The sequence below is a fragment of the Nyctereutes procyonoides genome, unplaced genomic scaffold, assembly GCF_905146905.1.
Source record: "Nyctereutes procyonoides isolate TBG_1078 unplaced genomic scaffold, NYPRO_anot_genome, whole genome shotgun sequence".
Lineage (NCBI taxonomy): Eukaryota > Metazoa > Chordata > Mammalia > Carnivora > Canidae > Nyctereutes > Nyctereutes procyonoides.
In genome coordinates, this window is record NW_026575024.1 from 23,998,307 (window position 1) to 24,024,972 (window position 26,666).

Below are 26,666 nucleotides of genomic sequence, written 5' to 3' on the forward strand. Positions count from 1 at the left end.
AGGATTCTAGCTCAAACTGGACGGAGGAAGGGGTTTGGCCCTTGGGCTGCATAAAGTGTCCCTAGCCACTAAGGTCGCGCTTGCAGGGCTCTTCTCCACCCCCACCCCAGCCCCCGCGCGCTCTCAGGACCGCTCTCCAGGCCCCGCGCAGACCGCGCACCGCCCACCTGCCGGTCCACTGCAGGCTGACAGCGCTAGGGGGAGGGGTGCGCAGTCAGACCCCGAGGCCCGTGAGGGTTGTGTTCAGGCGCCCCCTCCTGGCTGCCCAGGAGCTCAGGCCCCGCCCTCCACCCCCACCCCCACCCCCACCCCCCCACCCCCGCTCCCGCCGCACCACTTCCGGCAGGCGCTGCGTTCCGGGGGGCGCGGGCGAGGATGGCGGCGGAGAACGAGGCCAGTCAGGAGAGCGCCCTGGGCGCCTACTCGCCCGTGGACTATATGAGCATCACCAGCTTCCCGAGGCTGCCGGAGGACGAGCCGGCGCCCGCGGCCCCTCTGAGGGGCCGCAAGGACGAGGACGCCTTCCTAGGAGACCCCGATACCGGTGAGGCCCGCTGGCCCCGACCCTGCCCCCTGGGACGTCCCCGGTCCTTCATCTGCGCGGAGCATCACCTCCAGTCTCCATCCCCCTAATTCATCCCCTTCCTCCTGGACCTCTCCCTTCTCCTCCCATGTCTCTGTTCATTAGTGGGGATGGAGATGCATTTTTGCCTTGGAGGCTTAGGATGAAACAAGGGAGAACGGTGCCAGGAACTGCAGTAGCAGGGGTTGGGGTTACCTCTTGGGAAGAACCAACTAATAAGGAAGGAATGCTGGAGAGGAGAGCCTAGGGGACAGCTGTGACCACCTAGAAGAGGGTGTCCGTTTGTCATAAAGAACAAGATAAGACAAACCAAGTCAGACTGCAGCAGGATGGGTAGAGGCTAGGTCTTAAGAACTTCCCCACAGCCATGGATTGTGGGAAGGACAGACCTTAGGGAGAAGCTGAGAATATCTTCGTGTTCCGGAAGGGGTAAAGAGAATATGATTTCCCTTTGTGAGCGCCGGGTATTGGGAGACAGGGGGATGGACTGCATGACCTCTCAGAGTCCTTGGGGACCAGAGTGCCTCTGCTGCCCTGTGGATTACCTCACCCCTCCGGAGGCATGGATCAGGCCAGGATGTTAGTAAGGTACCCTGCCCCCTAGGAAACAGGCTCCAGAATTTTACTGTGTTCTCAGCCTTTGAAGAGACTGCAAGGGGTGGGAGGAGGGAGGAGGGAGACAGGGCTTGGGGGGGAGACCTGAGGGCCAAGAGCTCTCTGAGCATTTCTTCCCTAGGGCTCTCCCTCCTATCCATGTGCCCCAGCTCTATCCTCCTCTCCATTCTTCATCCTCCATCCCCCATCCCTCTTTCCCTCAACGTCACTTCCTGGCATTAGAGCATCCTTCTGCTTCACTCTTCCTCCCAGTGCCTGCACTTGAGCTCTCTCCCTTACCAGCCTGGCAGATCCTGCCTCTCTGACCCAGCCTTCTCTAGCATGGCCCTTCTATAGCTATTCCCAGCCTGATAGCCTGAAACTCTTTCCCTCTCCACAATTTTCCAGTTATCTCGCCCTTCCTAGCAGCCCCTGCCAACCTAACTAGACTGTACGCTACCTGGAGGGAGGAGTAGAAAAGGCTGGGGAGGCTTATGGGCATCAGATGTCCACGCTGCAGATCAAAACTTCTTTTCTGGAGGGAGTAACCCTAGAATCAGGAGGTAGCAGGGAAAGTAGTGAGAAGATGTGTCCTGGTGGATAACAGCCTGAAACCAGGCCCTTTATTCAGGGGTCAGGAATGCTACTTCTGGTTCCAGCACTACCTTGACTCACTGTATGACAATGGGCACATCTGCCCTGACCTGAGCCCTAGTTCCCTCTTCCAGCTCAACTAGGAATGCCTATCTGTCCTAACCCAGAGATTGGAAGCCCCTGACATGTTATCTCCTGGTTCCCTATAAATGTCTTAGCATTTATCAAGCCTGTGATTATATGAACAATAAGCCTTATGAGGACAGGATTGTGACTGCTTTGTTCACCATCCTTTCTCCACCTTCCAGCACAGTGCTAAAGGCTCAATAAAAATTACTGAATAAATAAATGAATGAGCGATCTCAGGATGAAAGAATTACAGGGGAGAGAGTTCTCAAACCTCAGGGAGTACCTTGGAGAATTAAGACAGGTTCCACTCTCATCTGTACAAAAATCCAGCAGAGACCCTTGTCACCTGAGCTTTTGGGAATCTGCACCTTATGTCATGGTTGTGCACTCATGTTCCAAGTACCTTACCATCATATCTATGTAGTCATTTCAATGCTGTGTCTCAGAGTACTACTTCTAAGCCCCAAGGCTCCTTTAGCCAGCTGGACTAGCCTTTTGGCAAACATGATCTCCTATGTTCTCAACCTGGAGGTGCCACCTCCTGGCACTGCCCCATCCTCTTATCCAGGGCCTTGGTTGTGCCCAGCTAGCCTTTAGCCTGCCACTCCCCAGAACCAAGTACCAAGTACCAAGTACCCCGCAGCAGACCCTGTGGGAAATAGAGCTAAATGGTGACCACTCTAAGGTTGGGGAGAGTCTTGGCTCTCTTCTGAGCTCCGGGCCCATGAGTTCCTCTGTGTCCCAGGCATCTGCCTCTAGATGTCCTGCAAGTGACTCACCTTCAGGATGTTCTATGCTGAATTCATCATCTCTTCCCCATAATTGTCCTTCCTCTAGTGTCATTCTCCATTAATGACACTGCCATTCATCCAGTCTCCAAGGTAGAGAAGCCCAGGAGCTACCCATGACTTTCTTCCTTCCTCTTACTTCCAAATGGTAATCAGATGCTCTCTGTCCTCTTAAGTGTCTTGCAATCCATCTCGTCATTCCTGCTATCACCACTGTAGCCTAAGCCCCCATCCTTTCTTACCTGTATTACCCATAGGCTTCTAGCTACTCCCTACCCCCTCTCTGTCCTCTGTCCCCCCAACCCCAATCCACCTACCACATGTCATTTTTTGGTTCAAAAATCTTTAATAATTCTGCCCTTAAAGGAATAAGCAAGTCAAGGATGACCTTAGTTTCCAGCCAAGACCTCTTTTCTGAGCTCTAGACTTACCAGGTCAACTCTGTTCAGGATTTTTTTTTTTTTTTTGTTCAGGATTTTTTTTTTTTGTCATAAATTCAGTTAAAACTGAGCTAATCCTAAAAGAGAATTTTATTGGGTAACATAACTGAAAAATTCAGGGATATGGTGCCTCAGGCATAACTAGATCAAGGTACCTTAAAAAGAATTGGCTTTTGTGTTTTGCTTTGCCTTCCTTTTTATGGATTTCATCTTTAGAAAGCCTGTCATTCTGTGGGGGCAAGATGCCCCCAAAAGCAACGGGTTTAAACCTTACCATTTTAGCAACCTAGACAGAAGGAAAGCCTTTCTCTTTCCAATAGTTCCAGCAATAGAACTAAGTTTGTGTCTCATTGACCTGGTGCTGGTCACATACATATCTGTCTCTCAACCAGTCTCTGTAAAGAGGTACCTGTTCCAAAGGGCTAGACTTATACTCTCACTCTTACTCTGTGTTGTTTTCCAAAAGAAAATTGAATAGAAACGGCATCTAAGCAGATAAAAATCAGAAGCAAAAAAAAAAAAAAAATCAGATGCATACTAGGCTATTTGCCTCCAGACAACTCCTGTTGGTGTCCCATAAGTTTATAATTGCCAAAATTAAACTCCTCATCTTTCTCCCAAAAGACTTGTTTCTTCTGATTCCAAACTAACCTTTTCCCAGTATCCTGCTGTTGCTCTTACATAGAAGTAAAATCAATGGTATTATTGCCCTAGTGCCTACATAGTAAGTTACTCAGTAAATATTTTTGTTGAATAAATGAATAACTTAATGATTGATGGGCTAAAAAGTCTTGATTAGGTCCAACTTTGATGGAGCCATATCACTTCCCCTCCTGGTCCCTCATAGCTGATTGGAGAAAACAGATTTAAGGACATGTACCTGGAAGTATCAACTAGAATTAGCATATAAGGTTGGTTTTTGAGTGTGGAAATGGCTTCCAATGCCTTGTGGAGCAATGCAAAGGAGGTTTTGAGTTACTCTTGCTTCTGCCATTGATTCATTTTATGACCTTATGTAGGTAATCTCACCTTTTCGAGCCTCAGGTTTCCTCATCTGTAAAATGGAGAGAGTAGGCCTATCTCATAAAGTTATGGGAATGCTTCAATGAGGGAATGTATGTAAGGTGCTTGAAATATAGTCAGCATCAATAAATATAAGTTCAAAGCCATTTCCTGCACTTCTTTTGAAACCTCTAGGGACCATGAAGAGTTCTATGCCCATGGTAGATATTTCACATCTGTCTGTTGAATGAATTCCAGTTTTATTTACAGACTGCGTAAATGAAGTGCTGGTGCTGAGAAGTAGAGGCAAGTATGATCAGCTGAAGGAGGCTTCCAGAAGACAGGTTTCTTTTTTTAAAATAAAATTTTTAAAATAAATTACATGTTTATGGTCCAAAAAAAAAAAAAGAAAACAATGAAGGAAAGTAAAAGTCCTCTTGTCTATTCCTATCTGCCCACAATTTTTGCTCTTTATTTAAAAAATATATGTGTTGGGGAACCCTGGGTGGCTCAGCAGTTTAGCGTCTGCCTTCGGCCCAGGGTGTGATCCTGGAGTCCTTGAATTGAGTCCCGCATCAGGCTCCCTGAATGGAGCCTGCTTCCCCCTATGCCTGTGTCTCTGCCTCTCTCTCTGTGTGTGTCTCTCATGAATAAATAAATAAAATCTTTTTTTTTTTTTAAGAAAAAATAGTGCCTGAGTTGAAGGCAGGTGCTAAACCGCTGAGCCACCCAGGGATCCCCAAATAAAATCTTTAAAGAAAAAATGTATATATATATATATATATATATATATATATATATATATATAATCTCTCTTTCTCTCTATATATATATGCATATATATAGCTATAGATATAGATTTAGGAGCATCTGGCTGGCTTGGTCGATGGAGAGTGCAACTCTTGATCTTGGGGTAGTGAGTTTGAGCCACATGTTGGATGTAGAGATCATTTTTAAAAAATAAAATATTAAATATATATATTATTTTATTTATTTATTCATGAGAGACATAGAGAGAGAGAGAGGCAGAGACACAGGCAGAGGGAGAAGCAGGCTCCATGCAGGGAGCCTGATGTGGGACTCAATCCTGGGTCTCCAGAATCAGGCCCTGGGCTGAAAGCGGCGCTAAACCACTGAGCCACCCAGGCTGCCCCTATATGTTTTTTTTAAAAAAGGAAATCTATATGTAGTAAAAATTTCAAACAAGAAATCTTCCCACCCCATCTCATTCCTACCTTCAGTATCTTTCCTCAAAAGTAACCATCATAAATATTTTCTAAAAATTGTCTCTAGATGTATGTGGCTTCTTATTTACACAAAAGGGGGGAGGGTAAATTATGGAAGGCCTTGAATGCTAGGTCAGGGAGCTTGGATTTTTTTTTAATATTTTATTTATTTATTCATGAGAGACACACAGAACAAGAGAGAGGCAGAGACACAGGCAGAGAGAGAAGCAGGCTCCATGCAGGGAGCCCAACGTGGGACTCAATCCCGGGTCTCCAGGATCACGCCCTGGGCTGAAGGTGGCGCTAAACCGCTGAGCCACCAGGGCTGCCCAGGGAGCTTGGATTTTTATCACGTTGGCATTGATGAGCCATGACAGTATTTTAAACAGGAAAATTTAACAGTCGATTTTCAGCATTATCCCACAGACTTTTTTTTTTTTTGAGATTTTTATTTATTCGTGAGAGAGAGAAAAAGAGACAGAGAGAGAGGCAGAGACACAGGCAGAGGGAGAAGCAGGCTTCATGCAGGGAGCCCGACATGGGACTGGATCCCAGGTCTCCAGGATCAGGCCCTGGGCTGAAGGCGGTGCTAAACCACTGAACCACCCGGGGTGCCCTCCCACAGACTTTTTAAAGGGGATATACTCCTAGTGCATAATAGCAGGTACTCAGAAAATATTTATTGAATGAATGAACTTTTTATTTTTATTTTTTTAAGATTTTATTTATTTATTCATGAGAGACACACACAGAGAGTGGCAGAAACATAGGTAGAGGGAGAAGCAGGCTCCCTGTGGGGAACTCAATGCGGGATTTGATCCCAGGACCCCGGAATCATGCCCTGAGCCAAAGGCTGACACTCAACCACTGAGCCACCCAGGCATCACAATGAATGAACTTTTTTTTTTAATTTTTATTTATTTATGATAGTCACAGAGAGAGAAAGAGAGAGAGGCAGAGACACAGGCAGAGGGAGAAGCAGGCTCCATGCACCGGGAGCCCGATGTGGGATTCGATCCCGGGTCTCCAGGATCACGCCCTGGGCCAAAGGCAGGCGCCAAACCGCTGCGCCACCCAGGCATCCCCTGAATGAACTTTTTAAAACACATTGTACATACAGTAAGGGTATTAAGGTCAAGGTACTAGGCTATTTCTTTACTGTTCACAAATATCCAGGACCTTTAGGCCATTTAGAGAACTGGTTTCAAGGCTAATATATAACCCAGAAGAGAGAAGCTATGGATGGAAGAAGGTCTCAGCACAGGCCAAGGTAGAAAAGGAATGGAAATAATTAAAGAGTGCTTGGTAGACATCATCTCATGGAATCCTTGTACCCATTTGGCCAGTTAGGGATTAACTCCATTATTAGGATAAGGAAAGTGAGGCTCATGACTTGAAATGACTCATTCATAGTCACCCAACAAGTAAATGGCCTTGAGGTCTCCCCCATGTCCACTCTTACTGTCGTCAGATTCATTTTTCATATAGCAGCCAGAGGGATTTTTTTAAAATATAAAACAGATGGATTCCGGTTCTTGCTTAAAACTCTGCACTGGCCTCCCATGGTTCCTAGGAGTAGATCCAAGCTTCTCACTAGGCCCACAAGGCTGGGTGCACCTGGTCTAGCCTCCACCACACTACTCTTTCACTTTGCTCATTACAACAGAGGTTTTGGTTTGGTTTGGTTTTTGGGTTTTTGTTTTGTTTTTTCCTAGTGCATCAAGCTTATTCCTACCTTAGGGCTGGTTGTACCTACTGTTCCTTTCTGGAACACTCTACACACTCACCCCTTGTTCTACATATGGCTAGCTCCTTCTCATCCCTTAGTTCTCAGCTTGAAAGTCACCTCCACTGAGAAGCCTTGCCAAGTCCCAGCCAAGTCCCCAACACACATCATTATTCTCTATCATTTTCACCCTTCTTTTTCTTCATAACACTTGCTACAGGTAGTAATGATATACTCCTTTGTTTACATGTTTATTGTCTTTTCTTCCACTGGTCTGTGAACCCCATGAGGGCAGCAACTGTCTATTTGTTTCCCCTAGAATCTACCATAGGACCAGACCCATAGCAGGCCCTCTGTATTTGCTGAATGAGTGAATGAACAAGCCAAGAGAGGTTGGAAACCAGTGTCTGTCCATTCAGTTTTTGTAGCTACTTCCTTGCACAGAAGGCTGGGCCCCAGCTGGGGCAGGATCTGGTTTCCAGGGAGGGCCCAAACCCCCTCCACTCCAGGAAGTGTTATTTGCCCTGAGTCCTAGGTCCTGGCTGGGGCTCAGATCTCAGGAAGTTTGGTATAGGTAGGGGCCTGGCATCCAGCCTCCTCTCACTCAGCCTAGGGTCCCTGTCTCTACTCAGCTGGGACTGCCACGGTCTGGGTTCTGGGGTGCTGGGGTGCGTTGGGCAGACGCCAAAGGGCGAGCAGTGCTGTCCAGTGGGGTTTGCTTGGGGGGGGGGGGCGCCGCCGAATAGCACCGCCTGGAGGGCGGGCAGGGCCGGATAAGGTGCCCAGACCCACCTGGCTGCCGCCCCACAGACCCGGACTCGTTCCTGAAGTCCGCGAGGCTGCAGCGGCTGCCATCCACATCCTCCGAGATGGGCAGCCAGGACGGGTCACCGCTGCGGGAGACGCGCAAGGATCCGTTCTCTGCGGCAGCTGCCGAGTGTTCCTGCCGCCAGGATGGACTCACAGTCATTGTCACGGCCTGCCTCACTTTTGCCACGGGTGTCACTGTGGCACTCGTCATGCAGATTTACTTCGGGGACCCTCAGGTGAGGGAGTTGGGGGGCAGGAGGAGGAAACTGTAGATGAGGGAGTGGGGAAGTGCTTGTGGAGACCTTGGGAATCGCATTGAGGAATGGCTGAGTGGGGGAGGAGGCCTGCAAATGAAAAGGAGAGAAGACAGAGGGGAGAGGAAGGTCCCAAAGGGAGGGGTTCAAGGTATGAGCAGGACAGAACAAGGAAGGAACTTGATCAGGTAAGAGGCACTGGAGATAGTATGGGGAAAATCATAGAGGACCAGAAGGCAGGGCTCCCACCCCCAACACCTGTGGGGGTTCTGGGGTTGGTGATGACTTACGGAGGCAGGGGGCTCCTACTGCCCCCACCAAGTCCCTTTTCCCTCCCCAGATCTTTCACCAGGGTGCCGTGGTGACTGATGCTGCCCATTGCACATCACTGGGCATCGAGGTGCTCAGTAAACAGGGATCTTCTGTGGATGCCGCTGTGGCAGCAGCCCTGTGTTTGGGAATCGTGGCTCCACACAGTTCTGGCTTGGGCGGGTAAGGAGCTCCCAGCTGTGGAGGTTGGGTTTCCCCGGGTCTATTTCTGTACCCTGGTCTGTAGGCCTCATGCCGGTGGTCTTCGAGTTTGACCAGAGGGGCAGCTGGGCCCTAACTCCTTGCATTTTGTCTTTCTACACCCAATTCTACCCCCTTCTCCTTACATGGAGTCAGAGGAGGTGTTTTCACAAGTTTTTTTTTTTTTTAAACTGGGGAAAGGCTTTTATAAACTATAAAGTGCACAGGTAGAGGTATAGTTTATTTATTAAGGCAGGGTACTTGAACTTTTACGGTTTACAAATCCTTAAAACAAATCCTGTGAGCATGATGAAAACCATGGACCCTCTGTCCTCTGAAAACAGGCTGAGAACTCTTAAAACTGGCCACTCATGGGCCATACCCAGTGCACAGATTAGTTTGGTTTCTACACTTAAACTTTAAAAAGTTTGTTTGCCATTGTTAAAAAGTTAAGAATTTTCATAAAAATCCAGATTTTCAACATCTCTTGAACAATCAGGAGACCTGGTAACACTCTGTCCACATACCCACATGGCTGCAGTTATCTGGGGCTAAATAGCATGATGGGGCTTGTGCTGTCCACTTGGCCATAGTTCCTACCACTCCCCCCTATTGCTCATCTTTCCTTATTATGTAACTTGGGTCAGGCCAACCATCTCAGATGCAACTCTCATCTCAGATGGAAACAAGTCACAGAAAAGGGACAAACTGACGAAGTCCATAGCTTGGCTCCTGCAATACCAGCCCTATAGGCCCTACCAAAGAAATTCCCCTTTTGGTGCTATACAGTCCACCCTTACATAATTCAGTCCTGGGAGAGAGAGCCCTGGCATACCATAGAGGCAGGTGCAGGAAGTTGGCAGGGGTCCATCTGTGTGGTCTAGGGCGGGGGCAGGAGGTAGAACATCTTGCTCTTCCAGTCTCTGAGTTTTCTTTAATCAGGGATTAAAGTCTCAAGTAACAGGCTAGAAGAGGTCCCTGGTCTTTGGGTCCCCAAACTCCTTGATTTCATTCCCTGCCCTTGTACAGTGGGGGAGTCTCTGAACCCCTGCTAGAGGGGGCTCAGACATCTGACTCCTGTGACAAACTTAGCCTACAGCCATCATCACTGGGGATTAAAGGGTGGGAGGTTAACTGTTTAGAGGGGTAGTATCTTATCAACCTCCCCTTCTGTGTCTCTCCCAGTGGGGGCGTGATGCTGGTACATGACATCCGAAGAAATGAGAGCCACCTAATTGATTTTCGGGAGTCTGCACCAGGGGCCCTCAGGGAAGAGGCCCTGCAGAGATCTTGGGAAACCAAGGTGGGGACCCTGGTGAGAAGAGAGAATCCAGGGGTGGTCCCCCTTCACTGCCCTTCTGCTAACCTAAACATAACTGCTGGGTAATTATTATGGAAGTGAGGAAAAGAGTGAAGCAGGGTGCTCTTAAGGTTATGAGGGAGATAGGCAGCCCCCCAAATAAAATAATGAAATCATGTACCAAAAGATCTGTATGGTTGATAACAGGCAATACAGCAACACCTTACTTCTCTGGCAACCTTACCTATCTGGAAGCCTGAACAGCCTAAGAGGTTGCAAAGTTCCTGCACTATAACTCACACATCTCATTCGGAGCCTATTGACTATAACTCTTCCAGCACACATATATTGGAAGAGTAAAGAGTAACTGCTAAAGGCAAACCCACCATCCACTGAGAGCAAGGGAGGAAATAGAACAAACTTGGAAAAACAGGTATTTGGTACAGTGGCAAAAGCCAAGCACATGCCTGAGTTATCACAGCTGAGTAATGGTGGTGTGATCATGAAAAGGTTAAATGAAAGTCCCTTGTCCATTATTTTAAAAGCCAGGAGTAGATATAATCCAATGTAGACAGGTTTCCATCTTAATTGGTTATGTTTTGGTTCTTTAAAGGGATTTCTTAATTTATAAATCCCTCAATTATGATAGATAAAGGAAGCCTTTCTGCATTCGCTGATAGTAAGTCAGGGAAATGGGAGGGATGCCTTCTTGGGGAGAGCTTGTCCCTCCTCTGGGATACTTGGCCTGTGTCTTTCCCCTGTGCCAGCCCCCATCCCTGGCTTGGGGCTCTGCAGAGTTCAGCCCAGCCCCCCCCTTCCAGTGACCTGGTCTCCTCTCTCCCTCGCCTGCCCGCCTTGCCCAGCCTGGGCTCTTGGTGGGGGTCCCCGGAATGGTGAAGGGGCTACATGAAGCTCACCAGCTCTATGGCAGGTAAAGACCTTCCCCCTGGGGGCCAGGGGCCCCTGCCTGCATCTCTCCTTGGGTGGCCCTCTCCTACCTTCCTGGATTTTTTCCTTCCCAACTCCCCCACCTAATATCCCCTTCCCTTGCCAGGACTCACCTTCCCAGGACCCCCCTTTCCCCCAGGACCCCTCCTCCTCCCCCCAGGATCTCCTCCACCCCTGCTCTCCGGCCCCCCCAGGCTGCCATGGTCCCAAGTCCTGGCCTTCGCAGCAGCTGTGGCCCAAGATGGCTTCAACGTGACCCATGATCTAGGTCAGTGGGGCCTGGGGGTGGGGAAAAAGGCATGAAATTGATGGGAAGGGAAGAGGGAACTTCAGAGATTTGGGGCCCAAGCCAGAAAGTATCTCTCTTCTATTTGCTCCCTTAGCTCCCTCCCCACCCATCCTACCCTCATAGGGATTAAGCTTCAAATGAGGGGATCTGGGAAGGGCCCATATATACCCCCTACCTCCCCCATAACAGGCTTGGGGGGCCAGAGCTCTTAGGGCCAGCCACCCAGCCACCCACCTATTACGCATCTCAGCCTCCTGCCCAACCTCTTGTCCCTACTTGCAGCCCGTGCCCTGGCCGAACAGCCTCCGCCCAATGCATCTGAGCGTTTCCGTGAGACATTTCTGCCGTTGGGCCACCCGCCACTACCTGGCTCACTGCTGCGTCGGCCTGACCTGGCTGCAGTGCTGGATGTGCTGGGCACCTCCGGCCCTGCCGCCTTCTATGCAGGAGGTAATCTCACACTGGAGATGGTGGCCGAGGTGAGCACTTGGGGAGCCCTCTGCCCTGAAGGTTCCTGCAGGGACATCTTCTTCCCTTTCCTTCCTTTTCTGTCTTTCTTTCTACATAAATTTACTGGTGATTCCATTTACTTAGGATTCTATAATAGACAAAACTAACTTCTGGTGGTAGGAATTAGATCAGTGGTTGTTTGGGGTGGGAGCAGCTGATGGGATGCAGCACAAAGAACCCCCTGGGATGATGGAACTGTGAGAGATGCCCTTGGGCCCCCTAGGGCTAGTGCCAACCTGTACAGGGTCTTGACCTGTCCCTCCCAAGCCTGGCAGAGACCTAGGATCAGCCTCAGCTTTCCTGAGCCCGCAATCCCATCCTGCTCTTGGGTTTTGTAGGGACTAAGGGAAACCCCTCCTTCACTGGTGACTGTCAGGCCTGGGGATATTGACACAAGGGCTTACCAACCAACTGGAAAGACTTAGTCTGAGGTAGTAATGGGTTCTGAGAACTGTTGTCAGTAATTCAAAACCCCTAATAGAAAATTATGTTCAAGATAAGGATACATAGACCAACTCTGTGATTCTCTCATCAGTATCTTGGGGTGATTATACGTATCTCTACCATTCAGTTGTAGGAATTAAATTGGTCTGCCATTCATTCTACATTCACAGAGTCCCTGTTCGGTGTCAGACCCTGTGCTGGGCACTGGAGTTATGGCTATGAGATAGACACCAATCTCAAATGGACTTAACTGGGAAGTCCAGCAGAGTACTGGCTGTAGGTCTCCTGGATCCACAGCTCCATCCACTTTGCTAGGCAATGGTCTCTCTGTCTCTCTTTCTGCCATGACTCTACTTTCTTCTGTTTGAATTCACTGTCAGATCTCTTCCTCTCCTGCTCTGCACTGGCCATCTTTCTAGCAAATTATCCCAGAGAAAGAGCATGCCTCATTACAATAGTTACAGTAAAAGCCTCCAGGTTATATCTTATCAGCCTGTCAGAGGTCTTATGACTATCCCCAAACCAGTCCCTGGTTTGGAAAAGGAATGCTCTGATTAGCCACACCTGGATCTTCTGGAGAAGGAAATGGAGGAGACTCTGACAAAGACTATCTGAGCTTTAAAAGAAAAAAACCCAAAGTTAAATTTATAAACTTGACCAACAAAGGAACGCATACCATCCAAGAAATTCGGTGTGTAGTTCACTGAGGGTGGATTAGAAGTCAGAGGTTTCAAGTACTAAAAAACACAAAGAGAATGAGAGAGAGGATTCCTAGTATTTATGCTAATTTAGGAATGAAAATCAACCCTGCTGGAAAGGATGGAAAGAGCCCAAGGGTTTGTACAAAATTGGTTCATTGATAATAGAGTGTTTGGTTACATGCAATGAGAGTCATTCCTACCAGGATATCCAGAGTTCACAGTTTTGGAGTAGCTTCAGTTAATTGTAGTGAAATAAAGAATTTGATTTCGATATCTTATAGGCAAATTATGCTGTAAATTGAAATGTTCCTTTTTTTTTTTAAGTAATCTCTACACCTGTGGGGTTTGAACTCAGGACCCCAAAATGCTCAGAGTTGCATGCTCTATGGACTGAGCCAGCCAGGTGCCCCAGAAAACATTCCTTTACGTAGACAGAGAATGTAGTATGTTCAAGGCATGGAGTCATGAGTTCAGAAACTGTAGGTCACTCTTGGCGGCTGTATAGAGCTCACTGGGGAATAGTAAGACATGAGGTGGGAGAGGTGGGCAGGGGCCAGATCACAAAGGGTCTTGGATGCCAATCTAAGGAGATCATTCATAGAATGTCTGATACATAGCAGGTGCTCAGTGCTAGTGGTTTTTCCCCTTCCTTTTTTCTGGGGTACCCAGGGCTAATGGGGTCCCTAAAGGCCATGATGGAAATTTCGTAAGGCACAAAAGTTATGAACATCTAATCTGTCTTTGATTCAAACATATACCATAGGCCAAGCCCATATGCTCACTGTGTAGTGTATGGCTCACAGCTGTGGTGGGGTCATTCTCTCCCCTGCAGGCCCAGCATGCAGGGGGTGTCATAACTGAGGAGGACTTCAGCAACTACAGTGCCCTCGTGGAGAATCCTGTGTGTGGCGTGTACAGAGGTGACCTCTCTCCCAGCTCTCAGGGTCCCTGCTCAGGGGAAGCCTCCCAGTCCATGGCTACTTCCTTTTGGCCTAGAGACTCCCCCCCCATTTTTCAGGAGAGAAACTGAGGCAGTGAGCTGCCTGGGCAGCCAACTGTTGAAGCAAGCCCAGCCAGTCCACCTTCTGAAGTAGTCATGGAGTCAGTTACCCCAAGTATTTAGGATATGGGAAGGGAGGTCTGGTCAGAGGGCCAGGCCTAGAAGTTGGGGTTATGGCCATTGACTTTCTTGTTGGGCTCTATGTTGCCTCAGCCCCACTCCCACTGCCCTGTACTTCCTAAGAAGAATTTATAAGACCAGAGTCCATCTAGCTTTGTATTGAACAAACTTTTCAAAACAATTATAGACCTGTCCCCCCATTGTGTCAAAAGGAAACTGAGGCCCAGTGATGGAATGAAACTTAACCTACCAAATTCAAACTAGCAAGGAGCCTGGAAAACCAAGCTTATGACATGGGTGAAGTCCATGTTTGCTGAACCCAAAGTGGTGGGTTCCTAGGTCCCTCAGAAAGTTCTCGGGTTCTTTCCTCTCTAGGAGGTCTGGATCACCTCAAGCCCCAGGACAGGTCACCTCTGAGTTCAGGTTTCCAGGCCTCACCCTCTACCCTGATTCTTCTACTAGAGGTGATGGTATATAGAGCAGAGGAAGAGCATAGCTTTGGAACCAGGAAGACCTGGGTTTGAGTATTAGCTGTGCCATTCACCTTGAACAAATCACTTCCAACTCTGAACCATGGTTCCCTCCTGAAAATGGAGATAATAGTAGTGCTTACCTCTCAGAGTCCCCATGAAGATTTGAGATGATGCAGTCCTGATCAGAGTGGATACTGAATGCTTATTTGATTTTATATTTCTCCTCCCCAGCCTGGGTCCTCTTGGCAAAGCCAGTACCTTGAGTGCTCTGGGTTTCCCTTGTCTCCTGTAAACAGGACCAGCTGCCTCTCTGTGCCTCAGTTTGTTCACCTATAAAATGAGGATAATGACATTACCCATCGTGAGGATTAAATGAGTTAATCAGTTAATGTTAATGTTATGTGTCACATATTATCATTATTCCTTCAATGTCCAAGCATCTAATAACAGGGGCCTCAAATAGGATGAGGAGGTTGCTGCTCGCACAAAGTTTTGGGGGTGGCCCTGAATAGTATCCTGCCCTGTGGGAGGAGCTAAAAGGAGACACATGGTTGTTCAGGACTCTGGACATCTGGACACCTGCTCTGCACACCTCATGACTCTGGGCAGACTACAGACCTCTTAGACCTTAGTTTCCTTGTGAAGAGGAAACTGAAGACCAGTGTTCTGGGTTGAAGTCCTGGCCCTGCCCTTTACTTGCCATGTGAACTTATGTGGGTTCCTTTGCCTCTCAGTGCTTTGCCTCTCAATGCAGTTTCCCTGTCTGATGAGGGGTCAGTGCAGTAGTCTCAGCCTATGTGATGGTGGAATGTGGAGATGCTTTGACCCCTTCCCTGCCACCTGGTCATTTCTTTTTTCTTCTTTTTTTTCCAGGCCACCTGGTTCTCAGTCCCCCACCCCCACATACAGGTCCTGCCCTCATCAGTGCTCTCAACATCCTTGAAGGCTTCAATCTCACCACACTGGTGTCCCGGGAACAGGCTCTTCACTGGGTGGCAGAGGCAAGGCCAACCCCTCTACCCTGCCCTGGGTCTTGGTACACTGGGAGATGGGTCGGGGTGGGGGGTGCTGCCATGAGGCAGGACTAACCTTCAAGTTTTCTCACATGAGGATCGTTAGTGTGGGTACTGGGAGGAGCCTGGCAGCCTCTTCCACACCCCATTACATTTTCAGACCCTGAAGATCGCATTAGCCCTGGCCAGCAGACTGGGAGATCCTGTCTACGATTCTACCATCACTGAGAGCATGGATGACATGCTCAGGTGGGTCCCAGGGCAGGACCCTCAAGGCACAGAAGTGGTGGTGGGTGTGAGGAAAGGATCAGGTGAAAAGCAGCTAGTAAAGCAATAAGACCTGGAGTCCCAAGTCAGTTTCAGCTCAGCTCCTGCTCAAACTAGTTGCCTCTCCCAGAACCTACCTCAGTTTCCCCATTTGTATGATGAGTTAGCCTGTGTCATTTGGCTCTCAAAGCTTTCTGACCCTAGCAGGGCACATATCTGGGCCCACCTGTGCCCCCTTTTTAGTGGAAAAAGAAAGCCTACGAACAATAAAAAGTCTTCAAGCAAATACCTGAGGCAATGGGGATTTTGATTATACTGTATCTACACTCGCAGCGTAACATCCTATTAAGACTGTGGGCTCTGGTCAGACTGCCTCAGTTCAAATCCCAGCCTCACCACTCACTAGCTTTGTACATTGGGCAAGTCATTTAAATTCTGTCTCAGTTTCTACCAGGGTGTCTGACAATCATGGTGCCAAACTCATGAGATTGTGATAAGGACTATTTAAGGTCATATATGCTGAGTGCTTAGCACGTTGTCTGGCACAAAATAAATATCCAACAAATAGTAGTATTTATGGGCAATAGGGGTGAGTAAGAATGGTTGCTATTTAATTGCTACTCTGATGGACTGAAAGGCTAGCTTAAGGAAAAGTCAGAAACCAAAAATATAGTTAGCATAAATTTGTAGTATTACTCAAACAACTCTATGAACTAAGTTGAAAACAATGAGACAAGACAAATAGCTTATAATTAAAAAGCAAAAGGAACAGCAACCAAAAACAATAAGCAGCTCAAGGCCACAAGGATGGGGGCTAAAAACAAAGCCCCTGTCCACCCATGCAATCCACTTGAAACAAAGCCCTCTGTTCCTCTTTCTGTGTGGCCTCCAGCCTCTATGGTCGAAATGGGAATGAGAGTCTTCGGTAATCCCTGGTAACTTGTCATTCTCTAATCAACTAGAATCACCACACTGACAGTTATTCAGTAAGGAACTCTCAGCCAAACTTTAAAAAGTCTGGAGAACTGCATGTTGTTTTCAATTTAGCTCTAAAACACACACACACACACACACACACACACACACACACACCTATATTAAATTCATTCAAGTAATTCTTCCAATAAGTAGTTTTTAAGGACTTACTGTGTACCAAGTCTTCCTGTGCCTTGAAAAAAATTCTTTTTTTTAATAAAGATTTTATTTATTTATTCATGAGAGACACAAAAAGAGGCAGAGACATAGGCAGAGGGAGAAGCAAGCTCCCTGTGAAGAGCCTGATACGGGACTTGATCCCAGGATCCCGGGATCACAACTTGGGCCAAAGGCAACCACTGAGCCACTGAGGCATTCCAAAAAATTCTAATAGTAACCAAAGATCCCTGTATACAAAACTCTTCTCTAACTAAACTCTTTTTTTTTTTTTTTTAAGATTTACTTATTTATTCATGAGAAGGAGAGGCAGAGACACAGGCAGAGGGAGAAGCAGGCTTCTCGCAGGGAGCTGGATGCGGGACTTGATCCTGGGTCCTGGGATCACAACCTGAGCCGAAGGCAGGCGCCCAACTGCTGAGCCACCCAGGCGTCCCTCTGACTAAACTCTTAATAAAACTTCAGTTAACTACAAATATTAGGTTAAATGAATTGTTTGTTCATTCAAAATCAGTATTATCTGAACATCCACTATGCCCCAGGTATTTTCAAAAAGAAGATTGAGTAAATAAAGTTGCATAACTAAAAGACTCTTGATTCAAGCATGAAATAAAAGTTGGCTCTAAAAGGGAATCTGGGGGGATGCCTGGGTGGCTCAGAGTGGGGATGCTCAGCTGAGCATCTGCCTTTGGCTCAGGGCATCGTCCTAGAGTCCCGGGATTAAGCCCCACATCAGTCTCCCTGCATGGAGCCTGCTTCTCCCTCTGCCTATGTCTCTGCCTCCCTCTTTCTGTGTCTCTCATGAATAAATAAATAAAATCTTAAAAAAAAATAAAATAAAAGGGAATCTGGGGATACCTGGGTGGCTCAGTGGTTGAGCATCTGCCTTTGGCTCAGGGTATGATCCCAGAGTCCGGGGATTGAATCCCGCATTGGGCACCCTGTGGGGAGCTTGCTTCTCCATCTACCTATGTCTCTGCCTCTGTGTGTGTGTCTTTCATAAATAAATAAATAAATAAATAAATAAATAAATCTTTAAAAGGGAATCTGGATAACACCTAAATGAACTCAAGTCAGTTCAACAACGATTTCCTGGATATTTCCCATATGCTCAGAATGAGAGATTGCTCTTATAGACCTAATAGTCCAGTGGAAGAGAGAGACATTAATCAAATAATTGCACAAACAGGCACCACAGTGTGGTAGGTGGCGTGTAATGAGAGCCTGCTGTGTATTAATCTTCTACCCCTTGTCTTTTCAGCAAGGTAGAAGCCGCTTACCTCCGGGGCCACATCAATGACTCCCAGGCGGCCCCTGCCCCACTTCTGCCTGTCTATGAGCTGGATGGGGCCCCCACAGCTGCTCAGGTGCTGATCATGGGCCCTGATGACTTCATTGTGGCCATGGTCAGGTATGCCAGCTCAGACATAGAACCTGGCAGTGGGGATTATCTGGATCAGGAAGAGGTGGGGGCTAGATGGGAATGAGAGTAGCCTCAGGGCTCACCTGGCCCTAACCTCTATCTCCAGCTCCCTGAATCGGCCTTTTGGAAGTGGCCTCATCACTCCATCGGGGATTCTGCTCAACAGCCAGATGCTAGACTTCTCCTGGCCCAACAGGACTGCTAATCACTCTGCACCCAGCCTGGTAGGGCCTTGCTTCCCTCCTCTCATGGGGACCTTGAGGCTAGGTCTCAGCAATGTGGCTAGAGGTACAGCAATGTGGCTAGAGGTACAGCAATGTGGCTGCCCCTTCCTCTCTACTTCTTCTAGGAACTTCTAGTATAAAGAAAAGGAGCCTAAACAAGGTGTTCACTTCATCCCCAGCCCAAGTCTAGGGCTTGGAGCCTGGTGGGCCTGAAGAAACCTCATCCCACTCTGTCCCTGTCTCACTATGTGACCTGGGGAAAGTCTTGCCTCCTCTGTTGGCCTCAGTTCCTTCACCTGTACCATAAGGATATTAACCCCCATTTGATGCTTTGGCAGTTTTCAGCACAATGGTCTATGACTGTGTGATGCTGAGCTGATGGGGCTCAGCTTCTTGTTGGTCAAAGGAAGAAGGAGATAGAAATTATGGTCTAGTCGGAGGCCAGTAATCTTCTCCCCTGCATACTGGGTCCCTGGCAGGACAACAAGAGATAGAGATGACCAGGGTGGAGATTGTTTTGTTCTCCCCTTTAGCTATCTGTCTTGGCTTGGCCCCCTCCCCAACCACCCATGGTAGCCTCATAGCAAGTCAGTGGGCCCACTATCCACCCTGGTTATCCAGGGACCCTGCCCATTTCAGAGACAGCAAGCTATTACCTGAAAATTTCCCCTACCTGTTATCCCCTGTGGACTTGGTCCTCTGACAACAGGAGAATTCGGTGCAGCCAGGGAAGCGACCACTGTCTTTCTTGCTGCCCACTGTGGTCCGGCCAGCGGAGGGACTGTGTGGGACCTACCTCGCCCTAGGGGCCAATGGAGCTGCCCGGGGCCTCAGCGGCCTGACCCAGGTGAGGTTTTCTCCATGGTAGGCCCTTTGTGGCCAGCAGCCAGGGTGTGGCCTGAACTGTAATGTCTTTGTGTCTCTGGCTTGTTCTCATCCCTAGCTCAACCAACATAGGCTGAGGCTACCTTGTGACAGGCCCATCCTGGGCGCTGGGGACATAGGCTGTGCTGAGTTTCTTAGCCAAAATGGAGCCCTAAAGCTCCCTGTCCTCCAAGTTGCATGGAAAATCATGGGTCAGTGAAACTGAGAGGTAATATAGAATCTAGGTTGCCTAGGTCTGTCAAAGAAACCTCAAGTCCTATGATACCTCTACTCAGGATCTGAGTATACAAGCAGGCCTCTTTAGGGTCTGAGTTTGAAAGGAATTGCCTATTCTCCAGAATGTCTCACAACAGTTATACAAATGTTTTGAACATTTGATGTATGTGCCAGGCACTTAATTTAGCAGATGGTGAGTTAAGTAGCCTGAACTTTGGAATCAGACAGCCCTGGGACCCGGCCCAAGTGCTACCAACTTCCAACTGTGTGATTTTGGGGAATTCACTTAACCTCTCTGAACCTCAGTTTCCTCATCTGTAAAATGGAGACAGTAACAACAGCTAGCCTCTATGGAGTTCTACTAAACACCAGGCATGGTGTTACATGTGCTTGCTCTTTTAGTCTTCCCAACATTTGGAGGAATCCTTATTTCCACTTTGTATATGAGGAAACCAAAGCACAAAGAGGTTATGAAGTTAGGTCCAGTGGATAAGAATGGGAAGGCACTTTGGTTTGAGAGCCTACACATACTCCTAACCATTAAGCTAAAAATCCCCCACTTTGTGCCCTAGATGACCTGGGCTATTAACCCTGTCCTGGCCAGGGAAAAGGGAGGAGAGCTCCAGACCAGATTATAAGAGACTGCCAGTGGTACCTCTTCTTTGGCTCTCTCTAACTCTGGAGCGAATTACTTTCCCTTTCTGGACCTTGGATTCCACCTCTATGAAATGGGGACAGTCATTACAAGCCTACCTGGTCTTCTAAAACTATTCAGATAATACCCCGAGTGTAAGGGTTCCAAAGAGTAAGAAGTCTGGCCCAAGGGTGAGACCTGGGGAGTTCTGAATCCCCATTTCTGGGGCAGCCCTGACTTTTACCTCTTGCCCACGCACAGGTTTTACTGAATGTCCTGACCTTGAACCGAAACCTGAGTGACAGCCTGGCCCATGGCCGTCTGCATCCAGACCTGCAGTCCAACCTTCTGCAGGTGGACAGTGAGTGCAGAGCAGAGATCCCCATGGGGTGGACAAAAGGCCGGTGGAGAAAGGGGCTCCTCCCCAGGGTGTCCCTGCCTCCATCAGTACAACTCCTGCCAGTGAAAGTTTGGTTACTTTCAACTACTCCTTTGGAACAGTGAAAGATGTGGGGCTTGGAACCAGTTCTGTCATTTCCTGGCTGTGTGGCCTTGGGAAATTCATGTCTCCACTCTGAGCCTCAGTTTTCTAATTTGTAAAATAAGATATAGTTGCTCATTCTACAAACCATTCATTCAACAGTTTGTATTGAATACCTACTGTGTGCCAGGCATTATCCTAGGTGCTGGGGATACAGCATTTACAGGCAAACAGGAAAATAAGTAATCCAAGAAATATAAAAAAGTGAAATAGATGCTCTGCAGACTGACGTATAGGACTGACTTGATGACTAGGGAAGGCTTCTCTTTGGTGACATTTAAGCGGAGATCTGAAGAGTAAGAGGGAGCCCACCATACAAAGAACTGGGACAGATTTTGTAGACTAAGGGAATGTATGCAAAGAATTCAGGGCAGAAATGGGCTTGGCATGTTTTAAACGTAGAAAAAAGGCCAGGGTGAGAGTGAGATGAGGTCAGAGAGGCAGGCAGGGGCCAGATCATGGACCTTGTAGATTACAGTAAGAAAATGGACTTTCCTCTAAGAAGTATGGGTGCTTAATTTTAGACACAACTTAATTTTGTAAATGGGAAAGTATGTGCAGCTTTGAAGAATTTTTATTACAACAGATGTATCGATGTATTATTATGCAAGTCCAAAGGGGATAGAACATTGAATGAGACATAGTCTTTGCCTACTTGGTATTATCATCCCCATTTTATAGATTAAAGAAACTGATGCCCATGGAATAAGTGGTAGAATTGAGATTGGAACATACACCTAGCTGATACCAAAGACTCGGTTCTTTATAGCGTATCTCCTAGACTGAACCACTTTAAAAGTCACAGACCTAAGTCCTTAGCAGTCACACCCTGTGGTTTGGCTGGTAACACTCTGGATCCTGGATAATGATAATAACTTCTGGACTTTGCTGAATGTGAAGCTCTATGCTAAGTTACTTAGTGGGAGGGAGGGGGCTTTGATTCATCCTAGCCCACCTTAAGGAACTCACAGTCTGAGACAGGAGCATGAGGAGTAGAGGCTTGGCAAAGAGAAATTTCATCCACTGAGGGCTCTGGGAGGCTTTATGAAGGAGGTGACAACCGGCTGGGCCTTGAAGCCTGAGCAGGTATTTGGCATGTCCAGAACCTAGAACGTTCTGGAAAAATGGACAAAAATCAGAAAAAATAGCTCAGAGAGCAGCCAGGGGCCTGCTAGACTAAAGACATTATTTCCTAAACTTTAGAATTTATCCAACACCTTCATGAATTTTTCCCCATTTTTATACCATCTGAACCATTATTTACATATATGCATCTATAAATGGATTTCCTTTTCAAAATAAGTGTATTTTAAGGGTAAATATTATATCATAATCACAAATGGAAAAGTAGCATCATTTGCCACAAATAAAACTAAATCACTATAAAAAATCAACTATTTGTAGGTTTTAGGTGGATATTGTTTCCTCAGAAGGTTCTGGGGCCTGCTTTCTCTGTTGAAGAAGGAGGTTAGAAATGTTAGAGGCCAGACTAAAACTTAGTCCTTGCCATTATCCAAAGGATTGAAAGTGAAATACATTTCTGACTTGGTTATTCATTGCTATTCAGTGTTTTATCTTTACCTCAAGAACTACCCTAAATTATCTCACCTGAAGAAAGGAGAAGACCAGATCTTTATTGAGGAATAGTAGGAGGTGAGGTTACAGGGCTTATCATGGAGGTCCATGTTAAGAAGCACGGGCTTTATCCACTTGAGTGGAGGTGGAATAGACCTGAAAGGTTTTATGTAGGGGAAATGGATTAAACAGGATGGGGAGGTGGTTAAGTTGGGGAAACAGCAACTCTGTTGGGCCAGGCAAGAAATGGCAAGGACCTGAACTTACATAAGAAGGTAGGGATTTTTTCATTCATCCATGTAAAGGCACTGAGGATCAATAGTAAACAAGACATCCTTGCCTTTCAAAAGCTTATAATCTAATGGAGAGAGACATAGTAAATGAATAAATAAACAGGTAACATTAAGTACTTTGGAAGAAAATAAAGTGAGGTAAAGATGACAGGGCTGCCGTTTTAGATAGCGGTCAGGGAAGTTCTCCCTGAAGACTGGAATGAAGTAATGAAGCCGGTTTTGTGACTATCTAGGAGGAGAGCATTCCAGACAAATAGAACAGCAAGTGCAAAGCCCTGAGGCAGGAGCATATTTGGCCTACCTGAGGGACAGCAAGGAGGCTAACGCAGAGTTAATTAAGGGAGAGAGTGGAAGGAAGTGAGGAGTTTAGAGAGGTAGTAAGGTCCCAGGTAATATTGTTGTATGTTAGAGTCCTTGGTAAGGACTTTGGATTTTCTTCTAAGAGTCATCAAAGCTGTTGGAAAGTTTTGAGAAGGGGAAGTGAGTGGTCTGACTAATGGCTTAAAAGGATCCCTTTGGCTCTCTGTGAATTGGCTGTAAGGAAGCAGGACTGGAACCAGAAAGACCAGTCAGTGGGCTATGCCGTAATGACTGCGACCTGGCTATCCTGACAAGTAATGATGGTAGCTTGGCCTAGGCAGGTGGAGATGAAGAGCCCACAGCCCTTTTTTGCAATATTAGGAATGACCATATATTATTTATCATGCACTATATGCAAGGTTCTAAACTCAGTGCTTTCTATGTATTATCTCCTTTAATCCCTATCACAGCTACATGGGGTAGTTTCTCATATAATCCCCATTTTATGCATAAGGAGGCTGAGGCTCAGAGAGGTAAGGCAGTTTGCCCAAGGTCATGCAGTTCTTCAGTGGGCATCCAGGACCAGGACTCAGATCTGACCATAGGACTCCTAAGCCAGTGCTCTAAACACTGAATATGTACATGTTGGGGCATGGTTTTCAGGTGAGTTCACAGAGGAAGAGATTGAGTTCCTGGAAGCCAGGGGTCACCATGTGGAGAAGGTAGATGTCTTATCCTGGGTCCATGGCAGCCGAAGAACCAACAACTTCATCATTGGTGTGAAGGACCCTCGGAGCCCAGATGCAGCTGGAGCCACCATCCTGTAGAACAGCGGGGTGGGGCAGGGGTCTCTGCTCCCCCCCTTTGCATGTTCCTAGAGTCCCTCCTCCTCCCAGGTTTGGTCTCAGGGGGAACCCCAGGGATGCCCTAGATCATGGGCCAGAGAGGGGATGCTTAACAAACCCTATCCCAGAGTAACTGGAAAATTCTCTATCCAGAGGCCTGTGGTGGTGGTAATGATAGTGGTGATGGTGGTGGTGGTGGTGGTGGTAAGTGTCAGTGTTCACAACCAGGCAGGCAGGACCTTGTCAGGCTGTCTATCTCTTTCCCTCAGCCATGCTGGTCCTGAGCTTCAGGATGTGCTTGCAAACCCTTCTCAAGGGTCCTCACAAACCCATCTCCAGTCTGGCCTGACCTGGAACTTGTCTTCCAGCTCCCTTCTCCTGTCCCCAGCCTCATTTCTTAAATGACTAGGATTTTTTTAATGGACCATCCTGCGGAGAGGGTGCTCCTCTCTTCCTCCCACCAAGTTGAGGTGGCGTCTTGCATCTGGGGGACCCCACATTGTGGGTAGGGGTGGGGGTCGGGACCAGCTCAGGGGCTTCCATTTGCAAAGGGGAATTAAAGAAAGACTATTGCTTAACCATGGCTCCGGATTGATTTATGTTTGGCTCTGTTGGGAATGGGAGCAAGTAAGGTGGTGCAAAAGCAGCCACAGCCATTTGTTTCTTATATTAGATATTTTGGGTATTTCTTTTTCATATCTTGGTTAAAATATGAAGCTTCCTGATTTAAAAACTTACTGCAGGAGTGCCTGGCTGTCTCAGTCGGTACAGCATGTAACTCTATCTTGGGGTCATGAGTTCAAGCCACACATTGGGCCTAGAACCTACTTATGAATGAATGAATGAATGAATGAATGAATGAATAAATAAATAAATAAATAAATAAATAAATAAATAAATATTTTTTAAAAGGTGAAAAAATTTTAATATACTACAAAGTTACAGTAATCAAGACAGTTTGGCACTGGCATGAGGCTGAACATACTGATGGAATAGAATTGAGAGTCTAGAAATAAACCTATATATCTATGATCAATTGATTTTTGATAAGGGTGCCAAAGTCATTCAATGGAGAAAGAATAGTCTTTTCAACAGACAGTGCTGGTACAATTGAATATTCACATACAAAAGAATGAAGGCTGACCTTTATCCCGTATCACATGCAAATGCTAACAATGGATCAAAGACATAGGAAGGGGCACTTGACGGGATAAGCACTGGGTGTTATTCTGTATGTTGGCAAATTGAACATCAATAAAAAATAAATTTATTATTAAAAAAAAAGAAAGGAAACATAGGAGGAAATCCTCATGACTTGGATTTGGCATTGGCTCTTAGATGTGACACCAAAAGCACAAACAACAAAGTAAAAAATAAATTGAATTGCAACTAAACTAAAAACTTTTGAGCATTAAAGGACACTATCAAGAGGATGAAAAGACAACCCCCAAAATGAGAGAAATATTTGAAATCATATATCTGATAAGGTCTAGTACCCAGAACATATAAAGCACACTCAGTTCAACAACCCAGTTAAAATTTGGGCAAAGAACTTAATTACACATTTCTCTAAAGAAAATATTCAAATGACCAAAAAGTCCATGATAGGATGCTCAATATCATAAGTCACTAGGGAAATTCAGATCAAAACTACAATGAAATAAGTAACGCTTCACACTCACTAGGTTGGCTATAATATTTTTTAAATTATTTTTTAAAGGGAAGTATGTGTTGATGAGGATATGAAGAAATTGGAACCTTCACATATTGCTAGTGGAAATGTAGAGATGCTGCTGCTGTGGAAAACAGTCTGACATTTAATAAGAATTACCATATGACCCAGCAATTCCACTCCCAGCTATATATCCCTAAAGACTTGGAAAGAGGTGTTCAAACAAAAAACTTGTACATGAGTGGTTCCTAGCAGCACTATTCACAAGAGACAAAAGGTGAAAACAACCCAAATGTCCATCAGTGGAGAGTGGATAAGCAAAATGTGGTATGTTCATACTATGGGTTGTTATTCAACTATAAAAAGGAAAGAAGTACTGATACATGTTACGACATGAGTGAACAAACTGAAAACGTGATGCTAAGCGAAAGCAGCCAGACACAGTAGGTCACATATTGTATACCATTTACATGAAATATTCAAAATACACGATATTGTAGAGGCAGAAGGCAAATTAGTGGTTGTTTAGGGATAAGGGAATGGTAGTCAATATCTAAAGGGTGTACAGATTTTCTTTCTGAGGCGATAAAAATGTTCTAAAAAATGGACTGTGGTGATAGTTGCACCTGTGATTGTACTAAAAAAGTATTGAACTGTATACTTTAAATGAGTGAATTGTATGGTATGTGAATTCTATCTCAATAAAGCTGTTTTTAAAAGACAGGATTTGGGGACTCCCGGGTGGCTCAGTGAGTTGGCATCTGCCTTCAGCTCAGGTCGGGATTCCAGGGTCCTGGGATGGGCTGAGTCTGGCTCCCTGCTCAGCCTGCTTTTCCCTCTCCCTCTGCCTCTCCCTCTGCTTGTGTGTTCTCTCTATCTCTCAAATAAATAAATAATCTTAAAAAAAAAAAAGGCAAGGTTTGGCAATATCTACTAGAGCTGAACACATACAAATTCTATGACCCACCAATCCTAGTCCTACAATATATCCAGTAGAAAATTGTACAGATGTTCATCTAAAGACATACAAGAACACTCATTGTAGCACTTTAAAATATTGGTCTAAAGTGGAAATTCACCATCAGTAGAATGGATAAATTGCGATATATTCAAATAATAAAATGTTATGCAGCTATGAAAAGTACAAACTACGACTATTATGTAACAATATAGATGAATCTCAAA

The 26,666-nt window shown here is 46.5% G+C and overlaps 1 protein-coding gene across 3 annotated transcripts; it reads left to right on the forward strand.

The window, feature by feature from the left end:
* Window positions 1-350: 350 nt before the first annotated feature.
* Window positions 351-24,591, forward strand: GGT7 (gamma-glutamyltransferase 7). Of its 3 annotated transcripts, none has more exons than XM_055307257.1 (15): window positions 351-544; window positions 7,893-8,128; window positions 8,487-8,638; window positions 9,842-9,971; window positions 10,820-10,887; window positions 11,099-11,172; window positions 11,476-11,672; window positions 13,681-13,768; window positions 15,315-15,442; window positions 15,615-15,703; window positions 18,135-18,284; window positions 18,403-18,520; window positions 19,230-19,367; window positions 20,517-20,616; window positions 23,628-24,591. In XM_055307257.1, exons 1-15 carry the CDS (start codon window positions 376-378, stop codon window positions 23,789-23,791), a joined length of 2,001 nt encoding a protein of 666 aa, XP_055163232.1. In that variant the 5' UTR covers window positions 351-375; the 3' UTR covers window positions 23,792-24,591. The 3 variants fall into 3 exon arrangements, with proteins under 3 accessions (XP_055163232.1, XP_055163243.1, XP_055163253.1); XM_055307268.1 differs by having other exon boundaries at window positions 9,842-9,959; window positions 23,628-24,590; XM_055307278.1 differs by having other exon boundaries at window positions 9,842-9,959; window positions 20,517-20,609; window positions 23,628-23,690.
* Window positions 24,592-26,666: the final 2,075 nt, after the last annotated feature.